General features: G+C 46.0%; 1 protein-coding gene across 1 annotated transcript in view; it reads left to right on the forward strand.

Moving 5' to 3' along the window:
- The window catches only part of kcnh5b (potassium voltage-gated channel, subfamily H (eag-related), member 5b), a 77,293-nt gene extending 74,601 nt beyond the window's left edge, over window positions 1-2,692 (forward strand). Inside the window, 1 exon segment of the mRNA XM_034577415.1 lies at window positions 1,073-2,692. Within this exon segment, the coding sequence (XP_034433306.1) occupies window positions 1,073-2,161 (1,089 nt within the window). The 3' untranslated portion in view covers window positions 2,162-2,692.
- Window positions 2,693-15,094: the final 12,402 nt, after the last annotated feature.

Genomic DNA, 15,094 nt, shown 5'->3' on the forward strand with positions numbered 1-15,094 from the left:
GAATCCAGTGTTTGGGAATCAGAAGCTCGGTCCTGCTTCTTCTCTTGTTCGGATGAAACGTCACAGAAACAGGAATCTGAGGCTGCAGCTGCTGAGGAGAATCGTTTTCGATCCCTGTCACATCAGCATCTTCGGCTCTTCTTCATTATTCACACACAAACACAGAAGACGCCTCGTTCTTTTCAGAAAGAGAAACAAATAGAAACCAAACACCAGCAGCAACTCTCCTTCACTTGTGCTCAAACCACGCCGCACTTGTCGTAGCTAATTTAATTATACGTGTTAATCTTCCATGTGATGCCTCCGGGAAGCTGCGGAGATTTGACATGATTGACGCGTCTCCTCCTCGGGCTCGGCAGAGGTTGAGGTTGGATGAGCAGGACGTGTGGATGGAAGGTTGAGGTTGGATGAGCAGGACGTGTGGATGGAAGGTTGAGGTTGGATGAGCAGGACGTGTGGATGGAAGGTTGAGGTTGGATGAGCAGGACGTGTGGATGGATGAAACGAGGGAGTTTAGGAGGTAAAAATGGTCGGTTGGGTAGATTATGGATGGACAGCGAGAGCGGGCGACTCCTCTGGCTTCCGTCTTTAACTGAAAGATCTGCTCGGGTTGTCATCTATTGGGAGCGTTTTCATTTTAAGAATAAAACTTGAATCAGCAGTGGGTTGGCTGGCTGCCCGCCTGGCAGGGATTTCTGTCATTCCCAATGTAATTAGTGTGTAAGAGGAGCCAGGAGAGAGGCTGGCGCCAGGCTGAGTGATACAGAGGGAGGTGTGGGAGCACTGATGGAGAATCGAACACGCGGCTCCGGAAGCTTCGCAGCACCTGAGTGCACTGCAGAGGAATGTGACATGTTCTCAAAGAGTCAAGACAGACGGACACATTTCCATAATAATACATCTTCCTCTTCTTCTCGTTGTTGTAGGCAAAGGATTTATCTGCAGTGATTAATGTGCAGCGCCTGGCGGGGGACACCACACAGGGAATTATTATTCATAGTATTCATATGAAATGATAAGTGTTCTGATAAGAGCCCTGTTGTTCTTTTTCTTTCTGCTTGTTTCCATACAGATAATTTTCCGCAAGATCAGTGACGTGAAGAAGGAGGAGGAGGAGCGGCAGCGGGCGAAGAACGAGGTGCAGCTCACCATCCCGCAGGACCATCCGGTGCGGAAGCTTTTCCAGAAGTTCAAGCAGCAGAAGGAGCTCCGCAGCCAGGGGGCGCCCGCCGCCTCGCAGCTGGACCTGGAGAAGAACCAGCTGCAGGTGGAGCAGCACCAGCACCTGCACCCCCACAGCCTGCAGCTCGGCCACTCCAGCCTGCAGCACTCCCTGCCGCTCAGCCTCCAGCGGCCCCCCTCCTCCATGCAGAACGGGGCCCCGCCCAGCAGCAGCGTGCTGACGGTGTCGCAGGTCACGCCCATGCAGAGCTCCCTGGCATACAGCCATCCCGGTGAACCTGTCGCCAAACAGAACAACTGTGACATCATGGAGCTGCAGCCCAGTGCTGCCGCGGGGGAACCGACCGTCAGGCTCAAAGTCAGCTGCAGTCCGGTTCTGGCCAAACCGGCCCCCAGGGCCACCGGCTGGATGCGCCTGAAAAACAACATGGCCCCGGTGGAGGCCCGGAAGGAGGGGCTCAACAACAACGTGAAGGCTGTTTCTGTGGAGATGTTGTCTCAGGAGGGTAAAGGTCAGGAAGCACGGGGGGGTGGGGACGTAGAGGAGGGCGGGGTGTCCAGTAACAACCCGCTCCGCAAGACGGACTCCTGCGACAGCGGCATCACCAAGAGTGAGCTGCGGATCGACCGGGCGGGGGAGGCACGCACCCCGGCGGCGGTCACCCCCCTCCTCCACAGCCCTCTCCCTGGAGGAGCGGGGTCTCCTCACCCTTTCTGTCCCATCCCGGAGCAGGCCCTGCAGGCGGCGCTGCACGAGACCCGGCTGGAGCTCCGGGAGGACATCAAGACTCTGGGAGGCCGTCTGGGCGCCCTGGAGAGTCAGGTCGCCGAAATTATCAAGTTGTTGTCGGACAAGCGGCGGCCGTCCACGGGACCGCCGCCCGCCTCCGCCACGCCTAAAACCAAAATACTACGTCAGGACATTTTCACCGTTTCCAGGCCTGTTTCTCCCGACTCGGAGAAGGATGAGGCGCTCTGAAGGGAGCTCAGCCAGTGGCGTGGAGCGAGCCGGAGTCCCGGTGACCTCATGGCACGGTGCCCGATCACCATTATCAGTCCAACGCTCGTCCTGCTCCGTCAGAGTGACTCACGCCACTGGTCTCGATTCTCTGAGACAATAAAACTGGCTTCTTTAACATTTGCACACGGACTTTTACCTCCAGGTCACGTGACAGTCGCCACGGTGACCTGGGCCTGTTTTTTGTTGATTGTACATACCTCTCTATGCATGTCCAGCTGGATTCTGGCCTGCCAAAGAAACAACTGAACCTACTTATTGCCTGTATATTATGCAGTTGACTGCATGCAAATGGAATTTCAAGAGACATTTTGTTGAGCTTCATTGTACATATGAATATTTTTCAATTTACTATGTGGATATTCAGGGTTTGCATACTGGTAGCACTAAACCGATGAAACGAGGAGGAGGGTTTCCTGGCCGAGCGAAGGTGCATGGATCATTTAGAACTAGACAAGTGCAAAGGGAGGAAGGTCATTGTTTTTTTCTTTGCCTGTGTCACCTCTCCGCCCTCTGAGAACACAGATCTACACACGGGACGATTTCTGGTTCGAGCTAAATCCTTTTTTATATTGTTTAGTGATCTTGCTTCTTTATAATAATTTCTATTTTTGATTACGGAAATGTCCTTGGCCTCATTTTTATGTCCGGTGAACTCCTGAATGGTTAGAATCCTCCCAGTGTCTATGCATTGCTCGGGTGTCGCCGCTTCGTGTCTCCAGATTATCACACCTGTGTTACATGTCGGGCGAAAGAAGGAGGTTTTTATGTTTCCCCTCCGTTCCTCTGCATGAATCAGGGATGGCAGAATGCACTTTGGGGTGAAGCTGGAATGACGGGAAGTCTTTGGAGGAATAACACAGAGTTTAGTTCACATTAAAGTCCACTCTCAGCACAGCGACATGTAATCCCACGGCCCCGGCGCCGCACGCAGGCCCTGCACCGCCGAGCGTCCCACCGGAGGCTGGATTCCATTAGGAGCTGCAGCGGCGCAGCGAAAAGCTCCAGTAATAAAAAATGGAATACTCTACTTTTTAAGATATCAGTTTTCTAAAGCTGCATGCGAAGGAGTAGTTTTATGCTCCGGAGTGCGAACATGTATGTGTCTGTGTGTGTGTGTGTGTGTGCGTGTATATACACAAACACACACACACGTGCACACACATGCACAGTGATTCTTGATGTGAAACCCTGACGACACAGGAGGCAGATCAGAGCGTATCGTTGTCAGAAGTCGAGCTTTTTTCAGGTCTTGTGAAATTCAGACGCTGTCGCACGTCGTCCTGCGGTGCGGCAGCGCTCGTCCCGCAATACACACGCATGCACGCACACACACACACACACACACACACACACACACACACACACACACACAGTCATATTTAATAAGGCAGAACACAGATGTACAGTAGCCGTCATCAAAGTCTCAGTTGGTTTTACACATAGACTAAATAACAATGGACGACGTGACATCTCCGAAAGTGAAGCCAAACCGTCCTGATCGCCCCCTGGTGTCCAGCTGCAGTATAGGGTCACAAACCCCGCCTCCTCCATGTCAGCAAATGGGACATGGACCAAACTGAAAGGTCAAAGAACACATTAAATATATGTTTCTGTCATTGTAGGGAAGTTGATGCAAGTGTTAAATTAGTTATTTGATGCTGTATAAACAGGGTGAAACATGATTGACAGCTGAGACCGACTTGTTACCGCTTGTTACTTTAAACACGACGACGCGTCAGTAGCTTCCTGCTCGATCACGGTGTCTCGATATCGAAACGCATCATTTCAAAACACAAACACTGAGCAGCCTGGTCAGAACCTGTAGCTCTGCAGGAAACATAATCAATCCAACACAATTTTCTATCCCTCAAATCTTTCCACTGGCGTCTGCTCGCTCAGCTCTGCCCCCCCCCCCCCTCTCTGCTGTCAGCGGACTGGAAAATGACGAGGATTATTAACCTTGTAATTTTAATTGGCGTGAAATCGCAGCAGATGAAGACGAGTTTAGCTTTCAAGCTTTCTGTCGCTTTATGCTAATCAGGTTTTGCTTTGGAGAGAAATCGGCTTCTGTTGTGCAAATGAGAACATTTTGATTTGAAATGTGAATTTTTCTCCCGGTTGCACTCGAGCCTGTTTACTCTCACGCTTCACTTTTCACACCTCAACCGCTGAGAGTTTAGTGTTCGCTCTGCTGTCGGCCACTGAGCACATCCCCTGTCAGGGGTAAGTGCCTTGCCCAGGGGCACCTCGGCAGCAGTTTCAGGCAAAGTTTGGCCCCAGTTGTTGATGCAGGGAGGAATTCACTGGAAGGACTTTGAGGACGGTTACTTGTGCAGAGCAGCAGATTCATATCTCCTTATATCGTGCAAAGCTATGCAACATGTGATTCTCTCCCAGTGGAAATGAGGCGGATGGATTTTAACATTTTAACATTTAATGTGAAAAGCTGCACCAGGATGATAATAATATTTAATATAAACTTTTATGTGTTTGAGGGATTGAGGGAGTGTTTGCTTTCATAGATATAATTTATTTATATCCACAACTAAACTGACGCGTTGCATAAAATCCAGATTAACTGATGAAATAATACTCATGACTTTGTGTTTTAATGAAATACTAACTTTTATTTTTGCTTGAGAAAAAACAAGAATTAACAAATGAGAGTAGAAGGAACGAATAAGACTAAATTTGAAACACGTAAATATAATTCTAATATAATGTACTGTATATTCTAGAGAAATTCAAATGTAGAAATAGAGCTGCTCCGGTCCAGAGGGGTCCTGACTCTGGACCCAGGAGTCGACCTCTGCCCTGCACCCGAGGGCGTCAGGCTGCGTTCAGGCTGGTCTGGGGTCAGAGATACAAACAGTGCATGTGGAGCCATCAGCAACTGTTACAGACTGAAATGTTTTCAGATCGTTTCCTTCTCAAAATGTTCTCAAGGTCTTTAGTTTGAGAGAAACATCCACTTTCATACACTCACACTTTGCTTATTAGTGATTTCTCCTCTCGTAGAGTTTCACAGAATAATTCTTCATCTCACATCAGCTTTTAAACAGACGTCTGAGAGACGTAGATCTTTTGTTCCCGATCTGCAGTAACTTCCCCGTCTCTTCTCTCAGAGACGTTAGAAGCTTGTTGGGAAACGACGCTGGAGGAAAAGTGGCTGAAACAAACATGTAAATGACTCAAATAACTCCCAGAATGCACCAAACCTGAGAGATTGATGTTTCTCTCTGGACCTGAGCAGATTGTCTGAGATGGATTTGTCCTTCTAAAGATTTCTGCAGATGTTGTTTGATCCATGACCTGATATCACAGCCGTCTGAGATCATATCAAGATGGAGCTGGACCTTGACTGCAACTTAAAACATGTAAATTAACAAATAGATTTAATCATCGCTCAGATTTAGGTTGAAATGTTTCCATGGATGGAATTTCAGAATCCATCAAATCCAGGAACTGAGATCCAGGCTCATTCCGTGACTCCTCCCCAGAATCGACTCTTTCTAACTGAGCACGATAGTTAATGTGCTAAAGAAACTAATGTTCCACCTTAAAATGATGAGAGTAAAATCTTTCAAAGGAAAAACAAAGACATGTTTTATATTTATATTATATTTACATTTATATTTGAGTTTTCGCATTAAATCTCTCTCTCAAGTCAAGTCTTCATGCCACAGATTGTGCTCGGAGTCAGAACCTCGGACCAGCAAGAGATTTATGATCTTTATTTTTACTATTTTACTAAAAACATATAAACCTATATAACAAAGATTTATTTAAAAATATATATATAACAGTATCTGAAAAGTGAGATCAGGCTGGCAGAGTTACGGCTCCTTTGACAGTTCAGACTTCAGGCTCAGCTTTAAAGGTTTTAGAAGGAATAACCTGGAAATGTAATAGTTTTCAAATAATAATTCATGTTCCTGCAGCACTGACGTGCACCACTGGAATAATATGGAACTTTTTCAAAGTGTAATTAATACAAATCATCAATTTCAAAAAGCTAATAGAAGTCATTTAATATCATTTTAATATTACAATATAAACCTGAAGTTTTGTATCTATATCTGAAATGTAAAGTTTCACTAAAATATGCTTTTAATTCCATTTTAATTACTTCACATCTTTACAGTTTAATTTTGCTTCTAACCTCAGAAGCAACATCTGTTGTGTCGGCACAGCTCAGCAGTTTCTCCGTCATTAATTGTTCATTTGAAAACAGAATCAGAAAACTCAACTGTTTAAATGATTATATTCAAAAATACATTACACGTTCACATAATAAATGAAAGTGTATTTATTCCAGTGGTGCCCTCGCGTCTCCGCACGTCTGAGACACTTTGAACCACGGCGTCGTCGTAGAGGTTTGAAATGCAGGTCGGTGGATTTTTCCACAGTTTCAGATTTGCAGTGAAGTGATTTTATTTTGGCTCAGTCAGCAGTTTGAGGAGCTCGGACTCGAACCATCACCCGGGAGTTTCAGAGTTTCTCACAGTTTCCCTGTCGCTCGTTATTCATTTGACCAGAGAATGAAGATCAACTGTGATCTGAGCCCGACACACACACACAGACACACACACACACACACACACACACACACACACACACACACACACACACACACACACACACACACACACTTTACAGCACAGGCTTTTTCAGCTTTTTGCCACTTGAATGTAAAACAACCCCCCCCCGACTCTGTTTTCTTGTTTTCTTCATCCTCTTCGCTCTCTCTCTCTCTATCTCCAGCTTTTCAAACACCTCCTCCTCCCTCCTTCTCCCTCCCCCTCCTCCTCCTCCATCTTTTCCTCCCCTGTATCCCCCCCCCCCCTCAGCATGCTGGTGATGTACAGTCTGACTGACACCATGAATCCTCCTCTCACGGGGGGGGCGCGGCCGAGGGGCTCCATTTATTGAAATTATCCTCTGGCTTGATTCGATTCCTGCAAATTGTATCGAAGGTGACACTACACACGAGATGGAAGTCATTTCCTGGGTAGTGATAGAGTTTTTTTTTTTTATTCTTTATTGTTTCACTCATCTCAGAAAATCGAGGCGACCTGCTGAATCTTCTGAGCGGGATGAGTTTTCGGATCAGGTCATCAGACTCTGGATGATTTTAATGAACGAGCCCCTTTGGAAAAAGCTTTTTCTCTCTTTTCTACTGGAATGTTTCTACTGTTTTGTTAAAGCGACGGTTCGGAGCAGCACTGAAATCCCACACTGACTCATGTATTGTTTTACAGTTGCACACCTAAGCTGTAGTGTCAGAAAAATAAACAGCCGTCTGGGATACTCTGTCTGGGCTTCCTGTCCGTCTCTGTCTGTTTTTAGAAACGCTCTGTTTCCTGAAGGAGCATGAAGTAATCAATCAGCTGTATTGATCTGTATCGGCCGCCGGCAGCAGGAGAGGAGAGGAGAAGGTTCTCTGGATGACTCCGCACCTCCTCCTGTCCGTGTGAGCCCTCCTGGTCTGTAAGTTAATATAACAACAAGAATTCACAAAACTAAAAGTCACTTTAAAGTGTCCTTTTTTAAAGTTTTCCACCTCTTATTGCACCTACTGCTGCGTCTGAAGACTCCGACAGAACCTGTGTTTCACACATGCACAACACAGCAGGAGGGTTTCTGCACAGACTCGTTCACAACAGCGACGACATCCCATGATTCACTGAGCTTCAGTGACGTCAGGAGACTTTATTTTAACTGAACAGTGAACGGTAAACACCTTTGCAACTGTTCAGACCAGATCGTCTCATGTCTGATCGGCGGACGCAGGCTGAGTCCCCTGAAGGCTGAGTCCCCTGAAGGATGAGTCCCCTGAAGGATGTGGCCCCCTGAAGGATGAGTCCCCTGAAGGATGTGGCCCCCTGAAGGATGAGTCCCCTGAAGGCTGAGTCCCCTGAAGGATGTGGCCCCCTGAAGGCTGAGTCCCCTGAAGGATGTGGCCCCTGAAGGATGAGTCCCCTGAAGGATGTGTCCCCTGAAGGATGTGGCCCCCTGAAGGATGTGGCCCCTGAAGGATGTGGCCCCTGAAGGATGTGGCCCCTGAAGGATGAGTCCCCTGAAGGATGTGGCCCCTGAAGGATGTGGCCCCCTGAAGGATGAGTCCCCTGAAGGATGAGTCCCCTGAAGGATGTGGCCCCTGAAGGATGTGGCCCCCTGAAGGATGAGTCCCCTGAAGGATGAGTCCCCTGAAGGATGTGGCCCCCTGAAGGATGTGGCCCCCTGAAGGATGAGTCCCCTGAAGGATGAGTCCCCTGAAGGATGTGGCCCCTGAAGGATGTGGCCCCTGAAGGATGAGTCCCCTGAAGGATGTGGCCCCTGAAGGATGTGGCCCCCTGAAGGATGAGTCCCCTGAAGGATGAGTCCCCTGAAGGATGTGGCCCCCTGAAGGATGTGGCCCCCTGAAGGATGAGTCCCCTGAATTCAGTCGCAGCCCCAGAGTGTCGGAGCCACTGCTGTGATTTCTGTAGCTTCAGCTTCCACTTTGTTTTTATTAAAGTCACTTCGGCTCTTTCTCTGCCGGCCTTTGCATCCATTAATGTGTCCAGCTGAAGTCAAGGGAGACAAAGGAGGAGGAATCGTCCTGTCAAGTCTCCACCTGCGGCTCCGCCTGGACGCGTGAAGCCTCGGCTGTCGACAGTCCAAGCTGAAACTCGTTTTAGAGCCAAGATGGAGAACATGCTTATCCCCATTAGCGCCTCCTCGCCGGAGAGAGAGGAGGAGACGCTCTTCTGCTCTCACCCAAACTGACACCTGTCAGCGAACGGTTTCCAGCAGAGACTCTCGGAAAATACATTTTAATTGCTGCTGGTGAAAAGTGAAAAGTGTGAAATTCTTCCTCGCACAACTTGAGGCTCAGAGTTTCTGCAGTTTGAATCTCATTGAACCCAGAATCGTTCCTTTTTAGAGTCTGAATTAAAAGCTTTTCTTAGCTTTTTATGAAAATATGAAAACAAAATGCATTTTAAAATGAGAATTTTATGTCAGAAGTTATATTTTGATTTGTCAATTAAGCTCCAATAGTTTTTCTCTGTTTATTAGAAAACCTTTGGTGACAAATTGTGTTTTTAAAATATTTATATTCATATAAAATATCAGACGAACTAAAATCTAATAAAAAAAGAGATATGTCCTGTTTATTTAAAGTAGCAATAATAGCTGATATAATAATAATCTGATATGATTTGGAGTCAGGGGGTCACATGACAGTGAAGCTATTATAACAGACGTAATAGTTGTGGAATTTATCGATGGTCCCTATGATTGAAAGTTAAAGTTAAAAGGCCTGTGATCAAATATGCAAAACTAACTTCACTGCAGCCGTGACACAAGTCATGTTAACTACTCATGCTTATTGTTCTCATATCAGATTCATTTAATATCAACGATTAGAAATCTGTCAGCTTATTTCTCTTCTGCTGAACTTTTCAAAAACGTTGGAGAAACTATAACTCAACTCAGAGGTGATATTGAGGTTAAATATGAAGATTTAAAATTCGTTGCACAGATTTCATTATTGTCTGTTTTCAGAAAATCGAACTAAAACCCTGACATCCAAATATTAGAAACTTGTTTTTAATATTTTGTATACACTGCAGAGAAGTGGGGAGATAAACGGATGCTGCTCACAGTCACTCTACAGACAGAAGCAATGAAGCAGAAAAAATCAACAGGAAAACTTCCTGTAATTCTTTTATTGATCCGACGTCCATGAGGGGAAATGTGCAGATGCTCTCCTGTGTCCTCGGGGGGGCGGGGGGGCAGAGGTCCCACTCTGGGCTCAGGACCAGAAAATATCTATTTTCATAGATATCAAATCATAACCTGCTTTAAAAATAACTCTTCTTTCAGCTGCCTTCACTTCATCACTCAATCTAATTTCTGCTTTTATGCTGTTGTAATATATCTAGTTTTTATTTTATTTCCGTAAAGCACATTGACTGACCTCTGTGTGCGGCTGCAGTTTCCTGTAGAATTTAAGGGAGTTAAAGAACTAACACAATCCTCACAAAGTTGTTCCAGAATCCAGAGGTCCCTGAATGCAGCACATCTGAAGGTGAGTTCATGTCTTCGTCTTCGTCCTCGTGTCAGAACCGAGTGCTTCCTGTGTTTCATCGCTGTGTTGTTTCCGTCCCGCAGCACAAAGTTCATCCATCAGGACTCCAGGTGACATCTGTGGAAATAACTCTGTTTGTTTCCGGAGCCAGAAAAACAGTCGTAAACATTCCAGCCTCTCGCTCGCATCAAAAATGCAAAAACAAGAACAAGTGGTCGATATGAGTCTGTCCCACTTTATCAGAGCCAAAGTGGGACAAGCTCGTAGACGTCTGGAGGAGACAAATCCAGTTTGTGTGAGGGGACGAGCTGGAAGACAACAAAGTGCCTCCACCTCGTTTATCCTCCATGACACAGTAACATCAGAGCAGGCTCCCAACACTGGGAATCCATCAGACCTGCACGTTGAAGAAAGACACTGAAGAACCAGAGCAAAGACGTGGATCAAAACATGACGCCAACTAGTCTCCACCAATTAGTCTCCACCAACTAGTCTCCACCAGCTAGTCTCCACCAATTAGTCTCCACCAATTAGTCTCCACCAGCTAGTCTCCACCAATTAGTCTCCACCAATTAGTCTCCACCAGCTAGTCTCCACCAATTAGTCTCCACCAACTAGTCTCCACCAGCTAGTCTCCACCAATTAGTCTCCACCAATTAGTCTCCACCAACTAGTCTCCACCAATTAGTCTCCACCAACTAGTCTCCACCAGCTAGTCTCCACCAATTAGTCTCCACCAACTAGTCTCCACCAGCTAGTCTCCACCAATAAGTCTCCACCAATTAGTCTCCACCAGCTAGTCTCCACCAATTAGTATCCACCAATTAGTCTCCACCAACTAGTCTCCACCAATTAGTCTCCACCAACTAGTCTCCACCAACTAGTCTCCACCAATTAGTCTCCACCAACTAGTCTCCACCAACTAGTCTCCACCAACTAGTCTCCACCAATTAGTCTCCACCAACTAGTCTCCACCAACTAGTCTCCACCAATTAGTCTCCACCAACTAGTCTCCACCAACTAGTCTCCACCAATTAGTCTCCACCAACTAGTCTCCACCAATTAGTCTCCACCAACTAGTCTCCACCAGCTAGTCTCCACCAACTAGTCTCCACCAATTAGTCTCCACCAATTAGTGTCCACCAGCTAGTCTCCACCAATAAGTCTCCACCAATTAGTCTCCACCAGCTAGTCTCCACCAATTAGTCTCCACCAACTAGTCTCCACCAACTAGTCTCCACCAATTAGTCTCCACCAACTAGTCTCCACCAATTAGTCTCCACCAATTAGTATCCACCAATTAGTCTCCACCAATTAGTCTCCACCAACTAGTCTCCACCAATTAGTCTCCACCAATTAGTCTCCACCAATTAGTCTCCACCAACTAGTCTCCACCAATTAGTCTCCACCAACTAGTCTCCACCAATTAGTCTCCACCAACTAGTCTCCACCAACTAGTCTCCACCAACTAGTCTCCACCAATTAGTCTCCACCAACTAGTCTCCACCAACTAGTCTCCACCAATTAGTCTCCACCACGCGTCCATATGTGATAACTTTGAGAAAAACAACTCATAACCACAGATATCAATATGATATATTACATGTTTGTTTGTATAAAGATAGAAAACCATCAGGACATAATGTTAAACATGAAGCCTGATGTTAAATGATCTGACCTGCACAGTTTGAATTATGTGTGTTTTATTTATTTAGCAAACACTTAACACACGATAACCGTGTTCAAATTACAGCTGATAAGCAAATGTTGCAGGAGTTAAACCAACAACCTTTAATTTACATTAGATTAGATTTAATAAATCCACCAGAACAACATGTGTTCGTCTCATATCTCATTAAAAACATTAATATCTTAGTTTCTCAGTGAGATACATGTTTGTCTGTCTCCGTCTCCGTTGGTGTAAACTGAAGTTTGAGCTTCTGTGTCTCTTTGTGCAGATAAAACACATTTCTGCTTGAATGGGATTATGTAATAACACGCTGCCAGTTTAGTGGCAGTGCTGCGACCTCCCAGCGTTGTGATGGCATTATTATCTCCTGCAGAGGAGGTGGTGGTGGGGGGGGGGGGGGGGGCGCGCTGTGACCCCCCCGCCACCTCACGCTTCTATGTCAGTGGTATTTAAGGCTGATGGGCTCTAACCAGTGGGCGGTCTGTTCTGCAGCAGCTCGGGGGGGTGCTGAGGAAACATAGTGTAGAAGTAGTCGTAGCCATATATTAAAAAACTCTAATTCCCCCCCTGTGCCTCTGATTGATTCAGTTCTTCTGCTGCACCTTTATTTCCTTTATCAAATCACCAGTTTATCACTCCGCTGCAGCAAAATGTATTTTTAGTCTGTTTCATCTTTTATTTATTTGCTCATCGTTCTCTGTGTTGTTCTCCTGCGATTGATGGTGGAACCGTTACATCCTCCTCAGTAATGAAGAGGGTTGATGAAGGGTCCGGCCACATCTCTCTTCTTTTAAATAAGACAAAGAAAAGGTAAAAGGATTCTGGGAACGCAAACGCAGAATTAAAGTATAGCAGAACCTCACATTTGACTTTTTACAATATTCCTTCCCATGATTACACGGCAGAAATAAAAGTGAGTCCAATTAGCCGTCACCTCTCCAGTGGTAATAATGGTGATAATCATCTCTCTCTCTCCCCCCCCCCCTCTCTCTCTCTCTCTCTCTCTCTCTCTCTCCCCCCCCCCCCCTCTCTCTCTCTCTCCCCCTCTCTCTCTCTCTCTCTCTCTCTCTCTCTCTCTCTCTCTCCCCCCCCCCCCTCTCTCTCTCGATGCTTCGTCATCCTCTCACCCCCCCTTCCCCTCACGTCCCTGCAGGAGCAGCTGTATAATTCATAACCTCAGCCGGTGCCTGTCGGGCCCTTTCAGACGCAGCGGGGGGGAAGTTCCCCTTCAGGCTCGACTGGGAATCCGCTCACCTGCCCTCGATCCCAACCTGCAGTTGGTCAGGGAGAGGAAGTGGGAGACTGAGCCCGTTGTCGCTGACCTGAACCTGCAGCCTGCGAGAAAAACTCATTTATAATGAACTTTAAATTAATTCGTTTCAGTTATATTCAGTTTTATCTCAATTACATGTCAGTGCTCGAATAATTTCCAGAAAGCTGCATAAGAGGTTTTTAATTTTGCTATTTTACAAGCTGAGGTCTGATAATATGCTCAAACAGTTTTTGCTTTTGTTCTAAGAAAAACCTGATGAGGTCACAAAATGATATGTTTTCTGGCCATGTTGTCTATGAATAAATAAATATACTAACAACTGGAACATCAAGTAAATAACGAGAAGATTCTTAGGGACACATTGAACATCGTCTGCTGAGTGTCGGAGCTTTGAGCCGTTTGAAAACTGGATCTGAGGTTTTTGTTCTGAGTCCGAGCACGGGATGGGAAAGTTGAATCATTTCCCAGCATGCACCAGGAATATTTCCCAAACAATCCATGTGACCCCTGAATAACCTGTGACATAAAAAGATCATTTCAACCTGAACCGAACGTCTGACATGAGTCACCGTGTCTCCCTCTGAGCTCAGGAGGACGCTGACCTCAGGCGAGGAACCTCTGTTGATGGTGTCATGATCTCCTCCTCCTCCCTCTCTGGTACCCCCCCCTGCAGCCTGGAGAGGAAGTGGTAATGTCAGGAGCGATTAGGACAGCGGGGGGTCACTGCTGCGCCTCTCCTGTCAGGATGTGGATAACAGAGGTCTCTGGAGAGCAGCTCAGATAACCTCTCCTCTGTTTCTGCTTTTCACCTCCACCTCCTCTTCAAGCCTGAAAGCCGCTTTGACGCTAACGCAGACAGATGTTTGTTTACTCCTGCTGGACGAGTTCAGGGCCACAGAGAGTTGGGTTTGAGTTTCCAGATGTTTTTAGAAAGTGGCCATTGGCAGCAGAGGAACCTGAACTGAATGAATGTGTTGCTGACGTGACGGTCTATGCTCCAGTTGTAGTCGAGTTGTTTTCTGTTTTTATACTTTGTCGGGGTTTCCCACGATTTTCAAGGCATTTGGAAACTTGTTGCTGACCTCCCTTTAACTCCCTTTAACTCCCTTTAACTCCTTCTAACTCCCTTTAACTCCCTTTAACTCCCTTTACTCCCTTTAACTCCCTTTAACTCTCACCTTTAATCTACTAATGCACATGTTTCCTCACACGTCTTTTCATACGTAGAATAATGTGTGAAAAATCCTAACTGAGAGATATCACTTCCACTTTGGTATCGTTTAAACCGAGTTCATTTAAACACACTTAAAAAAGAGTCTTACTTCTGTTATGATTTGGGATCTGACGTTGACGTGGAACATGAGGAACCTGGTTATTCAGTGTCCTGGAGTCCAGGTTACTGTGATAACACTGCTCCAATATCCAGATTATAACTATTATAACTATTCTACTTTTAGCTTTAACCCGTCATCTCTTACTTCACTAAACCTGACGCCACTGTTCGGATGTAGAAGTGACCTCAGTTAAAAAACCTGCTCTTTGACCCTCTGGTTTTCTGGAAGTCTGGATATCAGATCTGCATCCTGAAGAGATGGATCAATACAATGATTATCTTTCCACTTATTGTCATTAGTTGACCTAATTGTTAGAGAAACGTCCGCTGACTCGTCAATTTTGGGGTCATTTTCTGAAATGTTCTTACTTTTCAGCATCAATCAGTTACAAGATGAATTCATCTGATCATTTTCATATTTTACAGAATTTAACACAAATTGCAGACTTTTAAAGAATCGTGTGTTTTAACAGTTTGTCTTCACTTTTCCCAAAGTTCTTGTCGATATAGTTTTATAT

Source organism: Hippoglossus hippoglossus, chromosome 22 (assembly GCF_009819705.1).
Source record: "Hippoglossus hippoglossus isolate fHipHip1 chromosome 22, fHipHip1.pri, whole genome shotgun sequence".
Taxonomy (NCBI): domain Eukaryota; kingdom Metazoa; phylum Chordata; class Actinopteri; order Pleuronectiformes; family Pleuronectidae; genus Hippoglossus; species Hippoglossus hippoglossus.